The sequence below is a fragment of the Callospermophilus lateralis genome, unplaced genomic scaffold, assembly GCF_048772815.1.
Source record: "Callospermophilus lateralis isolate mCalLat2 unplaced genomic scaffold, mCalLat2.hap1 Scaffold_183, whole genome shotgun sequence".
In the NCBI taxonomy this organism is placed as follows: domain Eukaryota; kingdom Metazoa; phylum Chordata; class Mammalia; order Rodentia; family Sciuridae; genus Callospermophilus; species Callospermophilus lateralis.
In genome coordinates this window covers 2082563-2103377 of record NW_027512861.1, presented here as the reverse complement: position 1 = coordinate 2103377, position 20815 = coordinate 2082563, and the positions used below count along the sequence as shown (strand labels likewise).

General features: G+C 36.5%; 1 protein-coding gene across 4 annotated transcripts in view; it reads right to left on the bottom strand.

Annotated features, from left to right (window-relative positions):
- The window catches only part of LOC143390007 (3',5'-cyclic-AMP phosphodiesterase 4D-like), a 224630-nt gene that overhangs the window by 110139 nt on the left and 93676 nt on the right, over positions 1–20815 (bottom strand). Inside the window, exon 7 of one of the 4 annotated variants that reach the window (XM_077108184.1) lies at positions 1389–2129. The exons of 2 other annotated variants lie outside the window; for them this stretch is intronic. In XM_077108184.1, the coding sequence (XP_076964299.1) occupies positions 1981–2129 (149 nt within the window). In that variant the 3' untranslated portion in view covers positions 1389–1980. Of the gene's footprint in view, positions 1–1388; positions 2130–20815 lie in introns of those variants that run through there. One more of the 4 variants, XM_077108185.1, reaches the window with a different exon arrangement.

Genomic DNA, 20815 nt, shown 5'->3' with positions numbered 1-20815 from the left:
TGAGGCTCAGAGTAGCAGTCTTCTCATGGTCACAGGTTTTCACTGGCTCCAAATTGGCAACCCTTAGCACACTGTGGGCATTGGAGTTTAACCAGTTTGACACAGATTCATTGTGAATCTCTTCTTCTTTCCTCTGTATTATTTGTGGGTATCTTCCATTGAATGGCATCTGTTAGCCTGGGAGAGTTCATCTTTCTGGGTGCCTATGACCAGACCCGCTGCCTGCTGACAGACATGGGGAAAGAGGGTTCCTGAGTGGATGCCACTCGTGAACTTCCATGAAGAAAGGGGGCCCCCATGAGAGCCCTGCTTTCTGGGCAGCAGCAGAACTTGTGCTGAAGCCCAAAGCTGCTATGACTGTTGTCATCAAGGTGCCACAAAGAAGAAAGTGTGTCATGGTAAGACTCTGAACATCCCTTCAGAACCCCATAATAAATGTGCCTGGCAGTGCCACAGCCAGCCTGGCAAAGCTTGCATATGATCTGTATGTGATCTATCATTTCCTACCACCCCGTGGTGGATGCTGTAGAGAGACTGTTATAATTTGAAAAGAATGACAAGGGGAAGGAGGGAGGAAGTGGGGTTGGGGTGCAAAAGCTGTGCATGTGGGCATTTCTCCCTGGGGTCAGTTCCTGTGGTGTAAGGTTAGAGCTCTGTTTAAAACGCACCTCCGGCAGGTGCAGACAGGCTTTCTTCCTGTTTACAAGGTGCTATATTCAATGACCCTCAGGTGGCATCTGCAAATACATGGTCCAGTGACCCATGTGGTGTGTGAGAGGAAGTGGGCATCTGCAGCTCCAATGGCTAAATAGGGGTATGCAGTCCTTCAGGAAGTCTGATCGATCCCTATTCCATTGCTCTGCCTCCAGGCTCATATAGGGCCTGGACCAGTGCTGGAAACAGCAATGCTTCCTCTTTCCTAGAGGAGTCATCCCTGGAAGGAGAGAAGATGAGATGGAAAAGTCACAATACTTTGGGATTTTATGGCTTTACTAATGAAGTGCACTTGTAGAAAAATTCAGAGAGAAATCATAGGAATCTAACAGTGTCGTGTCTAAACTGGAGCCATAGTACATGATCCTGCCTTGCCCAAATTTCCCCCTACTGGGGAAAATATTAAAAAGCAGAATGACTGAATTGATAAGGTAATCTATGGAGAAGAAGGAACGAGCCCAGCCATATGCTCAACACTTATAAATCAAACTTTATTAAAGACACTTCTATATTTTACATGATTTTCAATGTACATTGTACCAAAATTTCTATAAATAAATAACTCTGTACATAAAAGTAATACTTCCTGTTTCACATTGCCTCTCAGAAGCAGCAGATTCACATATTTTGTGAAAGTAACATTAATAAGTTAACTGTTGAGGACAAATGTGCTTACCTTCTGGAACAATGATAACCTCTGATAGAAACATCTTACACAGGTAGCCATTTGGCTAATATCTCCCCTTCAGCTTTTTGGCTAAATAAATGTACTTTGACATTTTTTTTAAGGATCTTATTTGTTTCAATGTAATTTTCAGTGAATTGGCACTCATAAGATGGTTAGCTACATGTCTCAAAAGTGAAAACTCACCCAGGTCTAGGGCAAAATCTTACGTAGTCCACACCCATTCCTGTCTGTGTGAGGGAAGGGTGTGGACAGGCCTGCTCTGGCTCCTCAGGAGAAATAGCCCTGAAGGGTGAGAACTTGATCTTTTTTATCCCCCAATGTAATATTATATTGGTAGAATTAAAATGTCACTATTGAAAAATGCACAGCTACCAACACCAGTAGCCTTTGCCTTAATAAAAAGCCTCAGCTAACAATCCGGCAACATGGACAAAACCACATTTGCTTTTAACAAAAAATGAGGTTCAGAGAAGGAAGAAAGCCTAACTGTTCTGACCCATGGTGTGTGGTGGATTAGCAACATTCACTCCATCTATCCCTAGGCACCACTGCAAGGATGATGTGGACATTCTCCTCCATCAGGCTGGCTGGGCTCCTGGCCATGCAGTGCACTTGCCTGTGTGCTGTCTGCTGTCTGTGGATGTGGGCTGAGAGTTTGAGGCCTGCTCCTTGGAGTAACTGTCCATGTCAGCATTGCAGTCACTGCACACAAGAGGGCCACTGGGTTCTGAAGGAGAGAGCGAGCAAGATCAGAACCACTTCTAGCTCATCTCCATCTCCGCACAGATAACAGGCCATCCACTCACACCCAAGTGAGGTCAGGCTCCCCCATCAAACACCTTCTCAGAAAAGTCTGGGGACATGCCACATTGTTAGTGGAGACAAGTCTTTCATGCTCACATGCCCAAGATCAAGCTAATCTGGTACTTAGAGAATGTAGTCACACAACTTTGATCACAGCCAAAAAAAAAAAAGAAAGAAAATGAAAACAAAAGCAAACCCCATTAGTTGAATTAGGTACCATGCAGGGTTAAGAGTTTTCTTAAAAACTAGAAATTTAACTTCAAAATAGCCTTGGTGAACAGATACTAAAATCTCCCTATGCTGCTTATTATTCTGGAACATTCTTGCTCAGGTTTACTGTACCATAAATAGTATCTAAGAGACACACTCTTCTAGAATTAAAAGGGCACCAGGCCAGACCTTCCTGTTTATATACTAAATACCAAATTCAGAAAGAGTACTAGATGGAAATGGAGGCATCTCCCCTCTTCATTTAGTGAGTAGGTCAACCCAGATTTTGATTTCAAAAAGGCACTGCTTTTCCTGATGAAAGCATCACCTACCCATCTCAGGTGGACCAGGTGTCCCAGTAGCTTTCTCTGTCAATTTTCCAGGGTTCTTTACTGTACCTAACACAGAGCTTGGGCTGCCTGCGTGTGATGCTGTGAACATCAACCTCTGGGAAGAGGCATGAATCTCTCAGACACACAATTGCAACAGACTCCCCGGTTTAGAAACTGCTTAGTATGTCTCAATAAGCCTTAGGAACAGAATGGGTAGAGCTGCTGCTGTAATCTTTCTATCAATGATGGGTTATTACTGTGCAACCACGAAGCTGGCAATGGGACCATTTTCTAGAAACATCTTCCCAGCAAACAGTCCTTCAGCATCTGCAACCATGTTAGAGAAGCAGCTCTCACAGGATTGGCCTTCAGCCTAGCAAGCGCTCATATTTTCCACCAACTGAAACAACGCCCCCTGTAGAGTGGTCTCCCTGTGACACTGAAATACAGAGCATATCTGGGTACTGCCCCTGGACTCTCATCCCTTGGTATCCATGAGGGGCTGGTGCCAGAGCCCCATGCAGATACCAATATCCAGAGATGCTCAAGTCCCTTGTATACAATGACACACCATTTGCACATTACCTACATATATCATCCCATATGAGTTACCTCTAGATTAATCATCATGAATAGTAAAATGTAACTATATACATAGCTGTTAGACTGTATTTTTAGGGAATAATGATAAGGAAAAGAAGGCTGCATGTTCTTGCAGCTTCTCTGCCCTGAATATTTCTAGTGTGTAGGTACTCGAACCCACAGATACAAACGGCCAACTGTGCAAGCAGGTGCTTGGATTCGGGGCCTGGGTTGTCCCTTGCAGCTGTTCTTACAGCAGTCCTACCTTATCCCGACTGGGAGACTCATTAATAATCCCAGGCAGTGACTTTCCTGAGACACAGGATGTTAAAACCTCTGCAGAATTTGACAGACCAGGACTGAGCCAAAGAGCAGAGACCTTGGCAGGGTAGCCACCTTTTTCACCTTATGCTGCCCATCTAATGCTAGATTCCTGTCTTGGGAGGAGCCTAAGCAACTCAGTGAGATCCTGTATCTAAATAAAATATTAAAACAGGCTGGGGATGTGGCTCAGTGGTTAAGCACCCGGTAGTTCAATCCCCAGTACCAAAAACAGAAAGAAAGAAATGAGACTCATTTCACATACACATTCACACACAGTCACTGTCATGATAAGGGAAGACCCAAATGGAAGGATGAGATATAAATGATAAATATATTTGTAGAAAAGCCAACACATGGACGCATACATATTTCAATACTTAGATGAAAAGTTAGGAAAAGATGTACTTCACAGGACCCCCAAATGAAGTAGGTCTTTTGCTTTTGACTTTCTGTATTTCTGAAATCTCAGATTTTCTTTGAACCAACATAAGTTGTCTCTCAGTATCTGTGTAGGTTTGGTTCCATGACCCTCCTAACCCAATAGCAAAATCTGTGGAAGCTCAACACTCACATAAAATGGGATAGACTTTGCATAAGACTTACCTACAAATTTAAATTATCTCCAGACCACTTATAAAACATCCAATAGAGTGCCTACACAATACTTCACTTGTGTGCATTTAGGGTGTTATGTAGGATGTAGTCATTTCAAGTTTTGATTTTGGGGAGTTTCTAGAATTTTTGATTTTGAGGAGTTTCTGGAATTTTTGCTTTCTAATTATTTTTATTGATTTTTAATCTGTGGAGGCAATTTTCTCAGAGGTCCGACTTAAAGCAGTTTTGAGGGCAGGTAGGGTCCAAATCCGTTTCAGTTTCAAGCCCTTTGTTGGATACTCAGTATCAAGGCATCAGTAATTATTGGTTCCACGAGTATAATCAGAGGAGCAGAACAATCAGTTCTTCCCCCAAATCCCAGAAAGCATCTCCTGTTGTGGGTGCTCTCAAGTGCTCCGAAGAGTGTAGAGACACTGTGAGGAGCCTTGTGCTACAGGGCAGGACCATGGTGCGTGTGGCCAAGGGCCCAGCCAAGGGCAGAGGGACTAAGATTTGCAAGAATCCAGGCAGGGCCGCACTCCTCACGAATCCTCATCCCAGCTCCACTGCCACGAGTCAGGCGATTCCGGGCACGTGCAAGGCAACACCTACCTTACAGCTCCTAAGAAGCGGCTCAGGCAGCAGGCGGAGGGGTGCGATGGCAGCGGCAGCGGCAACAGGCGGTGGTAGCAGCAGGCGGAGCAGCAGAGGTGGCGGGAAGAAGGGCTGAGGCCGCGGGAGGCGGGGCCTTGGCAGCCAAGGCAGCAGCGGGATGCGGGCCTCGGCAGCTGAAGGCGGGGAGGAGGCAGCAGCTGCAGGTGGAGATGCGGTGGCGGCGGCAGCAGCGGCAGGCGCGGGAGCCTGTGGAGCGGCGGCGGGGGCACGCGAGGTTGAGGGGGCAGCATTGGCGGCAGGTGGGGCGGTAGTTCCAGTGGCGGGAGGCAAGGCAGAGGTAGCAGCAGGCGGGGCCGAGGAGGTGGCAGGAAGAGGGGCTGAGGCCGCGGGAGGCGGGACCTTGGCAGACGGGGCAGCCGCGGGATGCGGGGCGCTGACAGATGGGGCAGCGGCGGCGCTTGAAGGCGGAGAGGAGACAGCAGCTGCAGGTGGAGCTGCCGCGGTGGTGGCGGCTGCAGCAGCGGGGGCGGCAGCGGCACGCGAGGTTGAGGAGGCAGCATTGGCCGCAAAGTAGTTCCAGTGGCGGGAGGCGAGGCAAAGGTAGCAGCAGGCGGGGCAGCGGTGGCGGCAGGCCGGCCAGTGGCAGCGGTGGCAGCGGAAACGGAGGCGGTGGCAGGCTGGGCTTTGGCGGCAGCAGGCAGCGGGGTGCCACAGCGGCAGGCAGCGGGGCGTGGGTGGCAGGCGGCCTGGCATCGGCAGCAGGAGGTCGGAGGTGACTGTGGCGGCAATTGGGTGGGAGGCAGAAGCAGCTGAGGCAGGCAGGTCTGAGGCATTGGCGGCAGCGACAGTGGCGGCGGAGGTGGCGCAGGCGTGTGGGCAGGTAGGGCGCGGTGGCACCGCCTGGTCTGTCCTGGCCTGTCAGGGCGCTGGCGGTGGTGTTCTGGTTTCTGCCACCTTTTCCCTGCAGTATGGGGCGGAGGAGACGCCCCTGACATGTAGTTCTCACTGGGTGGATTGGTTCCCAAAGGACTTCTTCTCTGGTGGAGAGGAGAAGGATGAGCTCAAAGCTGAGGATTCTGCTCTTGGGGATGCTGCACAGCCGGAAGTCCTCCATTCAGAGGGTGAGTTGGTAGTGTTGGGTCCTTCTGTCCTCCCTCGGCTCCCCTCCAGTGTCCCAGGTGGCCGCTACCTGGAGGCCCAGAGGAGGGTGATGGTCATGCTGGTCTACCCCTGTGTTGCAGCGCACTTTCTCTCACACTCCCACAAGTGGGCATGGAGCCAAATGCACTGGGATCCCGAACTCTGACAACACTGGCTGGAGACACACCGAAACCTCCCGTGGGGACACAGGCCCTGGGGCATTGACGAGGGGGAACCCACTCTCCAGATCTCACTAGGAGAACTTGTTGGATTTCATCTCCTGCCCTGGCTTGCTTCAGGTGACCTGAGTTTGCAGAGATTCCCAGCCAAGCCCCAGGGAGAAGGGTCCAAAAGGGTTTTGAGTAAGGCACCAGGCATTTAAATACTTTACTACTCCAGAGGAGTCTTCGATCCAACACTTTTAGGAATTGGGTACTATCGATCCACCTACTTAAATCCTAGTGACCTGGTGAGTGTAATTACTGGTGGTATTCGCCTTGTAGATGTGTAGTTAGAAACATCTTCGAAAACGTTGAAAATGTTTTGCAGATACACATTAGTCCATTTCTTTTCACTTTGGGTCAGAAACGATTGGACGACTATATACTGTTTGGTAAAGGCGAAAATAAAGGCAAAGTTGACTTCTTTCATCCTCATTACACACAAAACAAACTTCTAAACTATTATTGTGCACACCTAGTATTTCCCCCTTTCCACTCTGTTGAAAAGTCTATGCAAAAAAAGTCTGTGTGATATTTCATAGTTGTGATGTTTTTAAAAAGTACCCTCTTGAATTTGCTTTATTACTGTGTTTTATTTACTTTCCTTCTCACCTCTACAAAGACTTGAGTGTACTTATGATAGGTTTTTAGCAAACTGATTTTAGCTCCTCCCATTTGCTACAAAACCTTGGAAATCATTTTCTTTTTTACGGTATAATGGTGAGGCAAATAATTTTATGTTATGGTTTTATGGATTGTGAATATTGTGATTCTTAATATTTGCATTTACCATTTCTTTTCTCAAGAGAGTTGCCTATCTAACCTGTCAGCTCCCACAAGTCCCCCTCATGTTTTGGACATTTTCTGTATAATTACATTCCTTGTTTATTTTTTCCACAAGAGTGCAAACTTAATGAGGGAAGATTTAATGTTTATTATTCCTCAGAGCCTGGGGTGGGCATTGGAGTAATTTCTGAATGACCAAAACTTCTGGAAATTTTGCTACAAAAGTTTCATGATATTAAATTCGAGATGGGCAAGTTTAAATCCTCAGTAAAAGCAAACAAACAAAACCAAAAAACAACCCCCCAAAACAACAACAATGTGGGTACAATAGAGTGCTAATGCTAGTACTGAGTATGTTGCAGAGAAAATAGCATAAAACGTTTCAGCTTTAAAATAGATTGAATTGAAAATGATTTAGTGTTTTCCTTAGCTATAAGTAAAGATAGTACCAATGCATTTATAAACATTCAGTTTTTACCTTAGTTTGTTTGTTTGTTTATGCCAAAAGATCAAGTTTTCTAATGTTAATCCAGGATGGAGTTTTAAATTTAAATTCTGAAGTTGAAGAGACATCACATTTTTTTTTCTCCTAGCAGGTAGTGTTTTATAAGATGTCACCCATTCTATTTGGAGAGTACCAACAAGATTTATAAAGATGACATTTCCAATAGCTACTTTGTGAATTTCCAGATTTGGGATTTTCCTGGGCCGATGGATTTTTTTGACCCAACCTTTGACAGCAAGATTATATTCAGGGGAACAAGAGCATTGGTATATGTTATTGATGCACAGGTAGTTAGAAATAATTATGTTTACTTCTCTTCCCTGGTGGCAAAAATATGTAGAAACAATGGAAAATTGTTTGTCTTATTGTCATTTGTTTGCAGCTCATTTCTCTACCAGCAGATTCCATAACAGTATTCGATGCAATTGCAGAGGTGCTTTTGGAACAGGCATGTCATTGCAATTTGAAAGAATCAGTTGCTTAGGAGATTTAGTTTACATTCTGAACCCTAGTTAGTGAGCACTTAGCATTGGCTTTCCAGTAAATTTTGCTACACATTACTATTAGCTATTATAGTAGTACTACAAACTATCAAAAAGATACTGTCAGTGCCCATAACATAAGATGGACTATGAGAAAGAACTGAGTCAATATATACTAGAGTGATTAGTTTCCTTGAGTGTCTCAATTGAATTTAGTCCAACAAGCATTTATTGCGGGCCTACTGTGTGCCAGGCAGTCAGATGACTGGTACATGTCCCTATTCCTAAGAATCTTACTTTTCATAGCTGATATATTATTTAGGAATGCATTCTGAGTAATAGATCATATATTGGGAACTTTCACATGCATGATCTAATTTAATCTTCACAACATTGTGAAGTTAATATTGTAATTCCTGTTTTATAGATGAGTAAACAGAAATAGCAGAGTTGAAGCAACTTGTTTAAAGTCACACATCTTATAAATAACAGAGCTGGGATTGCTTTAAAAAACTATTTGGAAGAATTGTTCATTTCTCCTTTCCTTTATATTATCAGTATTAAAATTTGAGGCATTAATTTGGGATTTTAATTTTTTATCTTAAGAAGTGGAAGAACTAACTATTAGTATATTTGAATGTTTGGATATTTCTGAATGAATAGTGTAATATATTTTCTGTGGTTGGGGAAAGAGTTAGTTTGATACTTTCTTAACTCATTCCTTGCCTTTTGTAAGTTTCTTTTTATAAAATAATTTTTATGACTTACAGGATAACTACAGGGAGGTTTCAACAAGACTTCACTTTAATGTTTCTAAAGTCTAGAGAGTTGGGACTGGGGTTGTGGCTCAGAGGTAGAATGCTCACCTAGCATATGTGAGGCCCTGGGTTTGATCCTCAGCACCACATAAAAGTAAATAAATTTTTAAAAAAGGTACTGTGTACAACTAAAATAAATAAATATTTTTTTAAAAAAAATAAAGCCTACAAAGTTAAGCCAGACATGAATTTTGAGGGATTTATTCCCAACTCCTTCTTTGACACGTATAGAAATGTTTACCAATTACAGAATTGTTATTCTTAAGGCAGCCATTGGTGATATGAATACAAGATAACATTTAAAGTTCTCAATGGCACAGTCAGAAATGCACTTTCATTTTCATTCTCTGATAGGTATAAGATATTTCCTTAGACATAGTGGGCACACAATTTTGAACACATGAACATTGTGTTCAAATGATAGCACCTTAATTATTTAAGTGTAGATCAATATGTAGTAACATATGAATCAACTTGGAATATTCCCTAAGGAGCAAGTTCCCTTTTGAAAAAAAAATGTAATAACACAGTGGTTAATAGGATGTGTTTTTCACTGTTTGATTATTTCTGAATGCACAAAGATTTCATTATTGTTGATTTCACCCATCTTGTCCATGTTTACATGCTTTGATGTTTGAGCCCTTTGTAGTGCCACATTAGATCTAGGGGAACATTCCCCTACGAGAGCAAGTGGAAATTGCTGTGGGAAAATTTTAAAATGAAATTTGATACTTTGTATAGATTCGTGTAGATAAATCAGCTCAAAGAATTATACTTCTGATAAGGGAAAAAAGGGAATTAATACTATCTTCTCACATCCTTTTGGGCGTGGGTTACTCCCCTTTAATCTTCTGGTTGGAAAATAATAATAATGTTTTTAATGGGAATTATTAAAATAAAAATCAACAAAAATTGAGGTGGAATTTGGAAAAAAATCTCTTCTGATTTAAATATTAGAAATGTTGTTATAAACAGTGTTGCAAAATGAAAACCAGACAAAAAGACACATTTGTAGCAAGGCCAACTTTTCCAAACTACAGTGTTGGAAGTGTCAACAACAGATTCCTGACCTTTCTACTCATCTCTAGCACTCCCACAAAGCAGTCTCTTGGCTGAATCGTCTTTGCAATTCAAGGAAATCCCAATGTTCACAGAATAAAAAGAGAGAACTTAGGGAGATTGCTTTATACTGGACTAAGCATCTATATGCCATTGAAGATTGGTAATGGAAAAACTAATTTTCAGGATTGACTAGATGTGAATGTGCCTGGAAAACATCCAGACAAGGCTGTGTGACAAGCAAGGCATAAAAGTCAAAGGGACCACCAAACTAGAGGCCTCCCTGGGTAAATGTAGCCCATATTGACCTTGTCAATATGGTAAAAAATTGACTACACACATTCTGAAAGATTTCAGGGAATTAACCTGTTGGCTATCAACATCCATTTCACATCACCTGGATTATTAACCTTTGCATAAACTCGGTGTAAAACATATATGGTTGTGTTCTGTGGACATTGTTGGATATATGAAACCAAGAATTGTATTACTGCTGGGCGCAGTGGTACAAGCCTGTAATCTTAGGGGTTAGGGAGGCTGAGGCCAAAGGATGGTGAGTTCACAGCCAGCCTCAGCAAAAGCAGGTCTCAGTGAGACTCTGTCTCTAAATAAAATATAAAATAGAGGTAGGGATGTGGTTCAGTAGTTGAGTGCCCCTGAGTTCAATCCCCTGAACCCCGCTCCCCCCCCCCAAAAAAATAGTGTTACTACTCTAGCATAGTGGGCACTGCTACTATATTTTCAGAATTATAAGACTGTAACATCTCTGCATAGTCTACTTGCTGAGGTACAAGCTGTTCCAACATCAGCAAATTAGTTCGAAATTATACATGTTTGAAACTGTTCTTATTTGTCTTATTCCTTTTTTTCTATCAGATTGGAACTAAATAAATTATGACATAGTTCATGATTTTACATAAATTTGTGCCACAGATTTTTATCTCAGGGTCCTAGACTTACATGCCTTGACAAATATGAAAGCAAAGATGTGTGCTAGTGCAGACAGATGCATGATACATGATAGAGAGATAAATGATAGACAGATAGAGAGAACTTAGATCTGTCTCATTCTTTCAAAACTACACTGACATATTAACAATTGCTGACATTCATTGCTCAAATTTAGATATGTACTTAGTATCGTGTTTTTCAAATCAGTGCATGGGGAGAATATGTTATTATAATTCCAAATATTATCAATACCAAATTCTTCTCTGAAAGAAATTCTAATAGAAAATTGGTCCTATTGTTTTGTAGTTATACTTTATTTATAATTTTATATAATTTTTAAAAATGTAGATCCTATATTTTTCAAGATATTTTTCCAAAATATTAATGCACCCTTAGAAGTTACAAATTTTCAAATTCAAGGCAGTGAATATAATAAATCAAGGATTCAGAGGACAGTTGCAAAATTTGCAAGTGTTCAGCTTATTCACAGCAACAAAGGAATAAGATATTTTAAATGTAACTACTCTTGAAATGAAAAATTTTGTGTGTGTGTATATTAAAAATTAGTAATTATATTTAGTAATCATTCAATAAACTTATGTTTGGAACTATAATCCCAGATCCCACTATTGGAATCATTGATAGTTAATCTTAAAGTAGACTACAAAAATGACATTAAAAAAGAAAGTAGTACATATTCTTTTTTACAACATTTCCTTACCAGAGATCAACAAAAGCCAACCCTTCATGATTTAGGGTCAAATCTCTCACAGAAAATTTCTAAATGCATAAAATGCAAAAGGTTTTGACTAATGATAAGAAAATAAACTTGTATTTGTTAGAATCTGCCCTGCATTAGCATTAAACTAATGATTTATAATGCCATGATAGCTGCTTTAAATATATATGATGCTTATTTAATGAGAGAATTTTTACAAGTAATGCACTTCCTTCATTTTTCTTGAATTAGCTTGCATAGCCCCAGGACACAGGAAATATTGACTCATGTGGCAAGGTTGATAAGCATCAACTCTCCCTGCAGACTTGGGCCAGCAAGCTGCTCCTGAATCCAGCAGATGTTTCTACTTTCTAGGCCAATAGGAACCTTATGGACCTTTTTTCCTTCATGTCCTCCCAGGAGCAAATGTTAACACAGCAGAAATTTGGATCCTTGCCAAATGAGAAGCAGAAGAGTTAGTGAGAACATAGGGTACACTCTTATCCACAAATAGTGATCATCAGTACTTTGAATTGACTCTTAAGCCATTTCTTACAGCTTATATTGTTCATTTGCTACTTCATTTAACCAAACCTCTATAATCCCTGTTCTTGTTACATAACAGCACTTATCTAAACATATAAATCTAATCCTAGAATATGCTAGTTCTTTCAAGTTGTAAATAAAAAACTGTAAATATCTAAATTAGGAAAACCATTTATTACTATTTTTAATCATCTGAACAGAGAAATTGCCTAATATTCACTTGCAGATTATCATATATTAGGCCCAGTATTGATTTAAAAAATTCAAGAAAAAAGTATTTAAAGTGTAAGTTTAGTATTTGTTTTTACTGAATTTCATTCTTCTTGTTCAGTTGAATTTTAAATGTACTTTCTGAAGAATGAAATCTGATTAAATAAATGTGGCTATCCTCATCCATCACTCCCTCTCCCCCACTCTGTTTTGCTGATCCAGGGAACTGTTCATTGATTTGGGTTTTTTAATGACCTATATCCAAATTCTATATTTTAAAACCTTGCATAGACTGTATGCAAGTTTTTCCTTTAAAGAATGCAGTAATTTAAGAGGAAAAAACATTCAAATGAGATAGAATGTGTTTCCTAGACTATAAAACTATTTATTTCTCTGATTTTTGTGAGGATTTATTTTTACAGTATGACTTATTTTTTATTGACAAAAGAAAAACAAAGATAGGAAAGAAATTTAAATGAAGAAATAATAAATGTTTGTTACTTTTCATTATTCTAACAATATTTTTGAACACTTACTGTGAATGAGGCTCTGTAAATTCAAATGAAAATACACACATATAGCATGATAATTAATAGGAGTCATTTTAATAAGGTCAACATTAAACATGTTCTATAAGACACATAATCTACACCAAAACCTACATTAAGAGGCTGTTGGGCATAAGCTTGGTTTTCATTTGTTTCTATTATTATTTTGTAAAGGGCATGTTGTTTTGAGAGAAGTAGCAAAGAATTAGTGGATAAAAAATGTTGATGGTATTTTAAAATGTTTCTTGTACAAGACATTTATGATAGGTGTGTTTAGATAAGACCCCACTCTAATAAATTTGTAATGCCAAACATTTAACAGTTTTTCTTCCATGTATTCTAATTGTCAGAAACTGAATTTTACATTCCTTCAAAGATTGCTTGGACATTATGCAGCTTTGTGAAAAGGAAACAGAATTTCTAGACCAGAAAGCTGGCAATCATCACCATAAGACAGAGGCATTGTCAAGATTTAATTACAACAGAAGTATTCTTTGTAAGCTGTACAAACAGTTTTAGGTTAACAAGGAATCAAGATAATAATATTTTATACTTCATTGAAACAATCATAAATATGATTCCTGATTTTTATAATAAAGATAAAGCCCTAAATAAAAACTACAAAAGACTTATAGAAGGCTTAGAATTTACTAGGTAATAAATGAAACAAAAATATTAACAACAGGCCCTTAACTGTGCTCATGGCCTGGTATACACCAGTTTCATATAATAATAATAATAATAATAATAATAATAATAATAATAATAATAAATACTGTATGTTATGAAAAAGACAATATAATACAGAACTCAAAGGGAATCCATATTCTAAAATGAACAAGTCATTCTTAGCTCAGTTTATGTTAAGATGAATGTATTCTAAATTCATAAAAATTCAATCATTTCAGTAGCATTAATTTTAAATTTAAGAATGTGAAAAAGATGTGAAGACTAATTAGATGAAAGACAGAGTGCAAAGGAAACCATTGCAAATGAAACTTGATTTCCAGACAGGTAACAGAACAGATAGTGATGTCACCAATTAAGATGTGGACACAGAAGGCATACTAGTTTACCTGCTAACTTGTGCTGTTTAGCAAATCATCCAAAACAGTTTCTCAAATCAATATACATTTTTTTGTAGTTCACAATTCTGTGACATAGCAACTTGTATTGGCCTCAATGGGCAGATTTTGACTGTTCATCTCAGCACACCTAGGGTTAATTGTCAGCCATGTTTTTGGGAGCTCCACTGTTTGGGAAAGGCTGCCCTTGGAAATTTCGTATGTAGATATCACATTGATTAGACCTAATCAATACAAGATTCTTCATAAAAAGGAAACCATGAGCTATCTTGTGCATCTGGCAAGATGAATTTGTTTATTGGTGGTGTCCAACAGGTATTTGTGTATTATACAATGTAAATAAAGTGTATGAAGAATTAACTAGGTAATAAACAAGTTTATTTTGCATAATCTTTAGAGTTTTTGCAAAGGTTTCTTCTCATTTGGGAAGAATAGCTAAATGGACAAGCAAAAGGGAACCAAAGCAACCTCAGCAGAAATCCTCAGAGACTGAATAATGGAGTGACAAGTTAGCAAAACAAAAAGAGCAGGTACATGAATTCATATACATAAAATATATTCGAAATACTAAATATACTAAAACAATAGTTTGTATTTAGAATAGTGTACATACACATATAGAAACTTTAATATTTCCATTAACAGGAAATTTAAAAGAATTTATTAAATATCAAAAAATATATATAAACACACCAACAATCCTGATTTTATCCTTAATTCTCCTATTTCCAAAAATTTTCCTAATGTTGCAATTTTTAGGGCAAGTACCAAATCAGGTCCTGCCCTTGCAGAATTCTAGAAACCCTCTCTTTGTTCTCACACAGAAATCAATAAGAATTCTGCTAATGGCTATTGGTTGAGGTAATGAAGAAAAAAATAACATTTACATATGCACACCTCATATACTTACCTATATATAAATGAGCTCAGGAATAATATCCATGAGTGAATCCACTTTAACTTTAAAGTTATTTCAGGAACACTGTTCATTGTTTCTAAAGGTCCAGACACTCTACTATCACTGCTCTAAACTGAAATATTTAAAAAGCTTTTCTATCACTTCATTCATGTATAAGTTAGAACTCACTGAATAAGAAAGAACTTACTGAAAAATGAGTTTCCATGATTCTATTAAATAATATAAGTTGTGGAGAAACTCTTCACTACTCAATTTTAGTTTAAATTGGGCATATTGTAAAGAAAGAAGGTGACAAGATAGAAAGAATAGTAAAAGAGTGTGGGCAAAGGTAAGAAAGCCAACCATGAAAACATAAGGTTAAAATATGGCAAATATATTTTCTGTAACTAGATACATTAGAATGTCATGAGAAGAAATTCATAAAGAATTTATTTATGAAAATGATAATGCTGAACTATAAAATGAGAAATTTGCATAAATAGATGAAAGTAAGAGAAAGAAAAATATGCATATTTATGTACATCTTGGAAATATAATAAGCAATTAATTTGAGATGGTTTAAAGAAAACACGAATAAATGATGTATAACCTGATTTATACTAGGGGACAAATAAACAGGAATGAATTAAATTGTAGCTCAAAGACCATATCAAATCAAGTCATATTATTTAGCAGAACTTTCAGGCATGTCAGAGAGCTATTCTGCTTTTCAAATCCCATACAGCTAAAGTTATACAAGAATCATTTTACTCTTTCAAATTAAGAAACTTTGTGTAGATAGAAATAATCAACATGATAAGGAAATAAAAACAATCACCATTGAATGTTTACTTTTCTAAGATATTAGAAACCAGATGTTTCCAACATGCCTTATCATTTATGCTGGATATTACATTGCTTTGTGCATAAAAGTATAATATCTAATAATTAGAGATTTCAAGTTATATATTATAGTCAAGAACAATATAAATAAAGATAAGTAATTTGTCTTAATGACTATCTAGGGAATGCCAGGATTATAATTTCAAACAAAACCTTACTTTAAATAATTTTCTACTCAACTGTACATTGAAAAAGCAATTTATTTAGTGTCTATGCGCAATATATATTTTTTAATTTTATTTATTTTTTTATTGGTTGTTCAAAACATTGCAAAGCTCATGATAAATCATCTTTCATACATTTGACTCAATTGGATTATGAACTCCCATTTTTACCCCAAATACATATTGCAGAATCACATCAGTTACACACTCACCTTTTTACATAATGGCATATTAGTGACTGTTGTATTCTGCTACCTTTCCTATCCCCTACTATCCCCCCTTCCTTCCCTTCCCATCTTTCCTCTCTACCTCTTGTGCTGTTGTTCAATTCCCAATATTTTTACAGGCATGGGATTTTAAAATAATGTTCAAAATGAAAATAATGACTTAACTATAGTAGTACATGTGAATTTAAAACATGAAAAGCTCTCTCTTTCTGGATCTCACATTATCCTTAATATTTGAATGTCCTTATTTTTAATACTCAAATTATGTGGCTATTAAGTCTTTTTTAAATAAAGTAAAGATACATTTTATCTTTACTTTAAAACACATATTTTTCTCAGTATAAGAAGACTATATTAATCTTCAAATGAGTGATTTGTTTTCCCTATTTTCAACTTCTTATTAGTTATTACTCATTTTATTAGGATAACAATAATGAGAGGTAATTATGATTTTACTCTTAAAAATTCTTATGTATTTTCATTATACACACAAGAAAGGAATTCAGAGATTTTTTTAATTGCTGAAATATAAGCTACTGGCTTGGATATTGATATGTGCATTAAAGTAATTTTCTAGATCAGTGAATTCATGTTAGAAATGGTTGCCTGTACTAAAACTATATTTCTTCTTTTGCGGTAAAAATCCTTTAATAAAATTCTTCTACTTTTTAAATTACTGAATTATTTTACAGGTAATTTAGTACCTAATAACATGTAGACCTGAGTGGGTTTATCTGAATAGCAACTGTGTGTTGGAGCATGGTTTTCTCATAAAAGAGAGTGTAATTCATTTTGTGTGTCAGTAAGTAAGTTTATTGTAGCAGATTGTATCTAACTGAAATAACGGAAGAACACCCCGCAGTAATCTTGTAAAACACCAATGTACCTAGTGAAGCACCAAGTCTGTTTTATCAGGGTGAATTTAGAGGATGCAAAATATCTAAGCATTAACAAAAATCAACGTCAACAAATGTAAAAAGTAGTTCATACAAATCTGAATAAAAATGATTGCCATTTTGAATAGATTTTTGTATTTTAGGTTTATAAAACCATAATAGAGTTATCACAATCTGATGGATGCTATGCAAGTTTCTTAAATTTTATGTTTAAGAACTAAAGCAGGAATTAATATGTTATCAATTCCTGCAATTATAAAATCAATAAAATGTTAGTAATATCATTATACTATTACATGGAATAAAACAGTAAGACAATTTAAATTATGTTACAGATATGCAGTGAACTCTTTTTTTAAAGACCTGAAATAAGTATGAATTTGGAAAACAAGTTCAGTGGATGTGGCTTGAAAATTTGGGTCTTGGATTATACCTAACACTAAAATTCTTTACTGCCCTACACAGATTTTGTCCGCATGGCCACCTAACCTACATTAAATATTTTATTTATTAATAATTTTGAATTTTGTATATGCCTTGTTTTAAATGTAGTTTTATAAAATCATAAAATCACTCTGAAGTGCTATAATAAGACTTATCTTCATCATTATGGTATGTATATATACATTTCTACGTATATATGTGCATAAAATTATGTGTGAACATATGTGCATTTTCTAGGTTCAACAGACTGGTAATAGTTAAGTATAATACAAAAATTTGAAGAAAAGCATTTTTTATCCTTTTTGTGTATTATGAAGATTTAATTACAGTGAGCCTGGTAAACCTGTTGACTCTTAAATATAAATCGGCGATACAACTCCTTTAGCATCCTAGTGTTTTTAGTCTTCCCAATACTAAAAATAATTGCCAATGCTATCCAATATCACTGTGCCACATGATGTTACATCTAAATATTAGGATGGCATACTTAATAATCTTTAAGTTAAAAAAAGATTAAAATTCAAGGCTTAAAGAAAATCATATTTTTTTTAACTCCAGAACTTTTCTCAGTATTAAAAGAAATAAATGAAACTAAACTAAAGACAGAAGTAATTTGATTGCAAGAGATTATTAATCAAAAAGTTTTATGAGGGTAATATTTTGCAACTGAAGGTAATAAGGAATAATCATTAAATAAAATATACTGTGAAATTGTTTTTAAAAACATAAAACACTTCTTAAATATCTTTATATTAAAATGCATGTTGTACATGCTGCTTTGCATATGGAGACTGAACAATTACATATAAATGTTTCATAGAATCTTCCTCTTTAAACTATTGAAAATAATTGCCTTTCTGATATTAATTGCTTCTTTCTTATGATAAAATATTCTACCATGAATAATGCTGTATAAAATGTCTTTAGGCTATCCATATTAAATGGAAGAATACCAATATGCATATGTAAATCATATGAATAATATTTTTTCCTGTCCAGCTAATCTAGGAAACTTTACATCTATTCTGAGACATCCATCATATTTTATCTTAGATTTCTTTCAGTTAATTTTCAGGCAGAATACATCATTTCTATTTTGGGGAAAAGTAAAAGAATGTACAGGGAACATTGATCTGAGGATGAAAAATTGAAAAGTCCAATGAAAGTACAAAAGCTATATACTGAAGATAATGTGAGACAAGTCTGCCCAATAAAAAATAACTTCAAAACAAGAAGTTTCAGCCTCAAATTTTTTTTTTTTTTTTTTTTTTTTTACTTTTCTTGCTCAGTATAAATCTTTCAGGAAAAACGTTCAGTATATTAGAGTTAATAATTTAGCTATTACTTAATTAAAATTTAGTATCACATCAGCTTCTAGTCTTTTTTATTCACTCAACACACATTTTTACATATTTATTACATACTTATGTGAACAATGCATCACACTTAATGCTAGGGACTATGAATGACCAATATGGACATGGACCCAGTCCTCATAGAACTTACAGTGTGAAAAATCTGGACATTAAATAACACAAAATCTCTGGTTATTCTCCTAAAGATACTTTTCATATTGATTAAATCCCACACATAAATATACCTGAAATCAATAGAATCAGATGGAAAACTGATAATCCAAATAAGATCTAAATAAGTAATTATACAAATGCTTGCATGACCAGTTTTAAAAATGATGGTATAATAACTATATAAGCAATAAAAAAGATTCTTTAGGTCTCTACTTCTCTCATCTAGAAATATAGATTTGGGGATATACATGTGTCAGGGTCAAATGGACTAAAAGTAGCATTTAATGTCAAGTTCCTTATACAGAGACAGCCAGCTATTCATGAAAATGCTTTTCCTTCCTTTCTTGTCCTTACAGTAGGATTGCATGCCCATCTATTTTACTTTTCCATTAAGTGTGATCATCTGGCTAAATGTCAAAGGAACATAAACAGAAGGGATTGTTTACATTGTGGGTTTGGCCTATTAAAAAGTTCCCTCCTTCTGACTGACTAAGGTGGCATTTTAATGTGCCTTTGTGCGTGTGTGTGTATTTTATTTTTTTTGTTAAGAAGATGAAAAAGCCTTTTTTGTAAGCCTGTTTCCCTGAATTTTCACTGGGGAGAAGTACTAGTCCTCAGATCAAAATGTGAACAAAGGGAAAAAAACATATTCCAAATGTTTAAAACATCATAAAACCTAGGATCTGTCTGTTACCAAAGCTAGCATTACTTATCTATTTAGCATAAGGAACTATCCAGGAAGTGGAAACAGAAAAATGAAATGTAAGAGAATTTAGGGTAAAAAAAAAACAACACACACACACAAAGAAAATTGCAAAATACAGCAAACTGAGACCTGGAGTTGCTGAATTCTAAAGAGTGTACTCAGAAGATATGAAGAAAAAACAAAAGTTGGCCTCTAGACCTAGGCTAACATAGAAGTGAAACATAAGTAGGTACTTGCTTATGGTCAATAGCATTTTGTATTTTGAGCTGTATTAAGTATCCTACTTCTCTACACTGAAATTAGTTAATGCCTGGAAGACAATTGCTAGCTGCTGAGAAATTTTCCATACTATTATTTGATGATTATTAATTTTGACTTTGGAATTTTTAAGCTATATATTTGTTATTAATCATCACAAGGAAAGTAAAAGTGAATGAAAAATAAATATTCCTTGTTCCTGAGAATCTGTGGGTATATTAATTCAAGTCTTATTTTAGAAACTTATATATTCCATAGATGTTACTTAGACAAAAACACACAGAAATAAAGACAACATACATAAACCTTGAATATATTAAAACAAGACTTAAGTAAGTAATATATTAAAATGAGACTTAACTAAGACAATGAAAATTTTGGTATTAATATGAAAAACTTCTAAAGCTAAAAATGACTAGAAAGAGCTATAAAAAGATCTGTTAACACTATGAAAATTCATTTTCCAGATGAATACATGTAAATGTCTTATCTGTCACAATTTTAAAACTTATCCAATTATTTTATGTTTCCTAAATGCTTTGGTTAGAAATGATCTGCTAAACTCAATTTCTCTTTCTTCCTATTATATTTCCACTTGCTTCCAATATTTTCAGAATTTCACAGTTCCATATATATATATATATATAGTTCCTATATATATATATATATATATATATATATATATATATATATATATATATATATATACACACACACACACACACACACACACACACACACACAATACTACACCAGTTTGTAAAAGTTCATAGCATTTGCTATTCCTTTTGGAAAAAGCGGGGGAAAACAAGGCTTTACCTATCTTGATTGGTAACATTCTGGTATAACTCGGAGAGA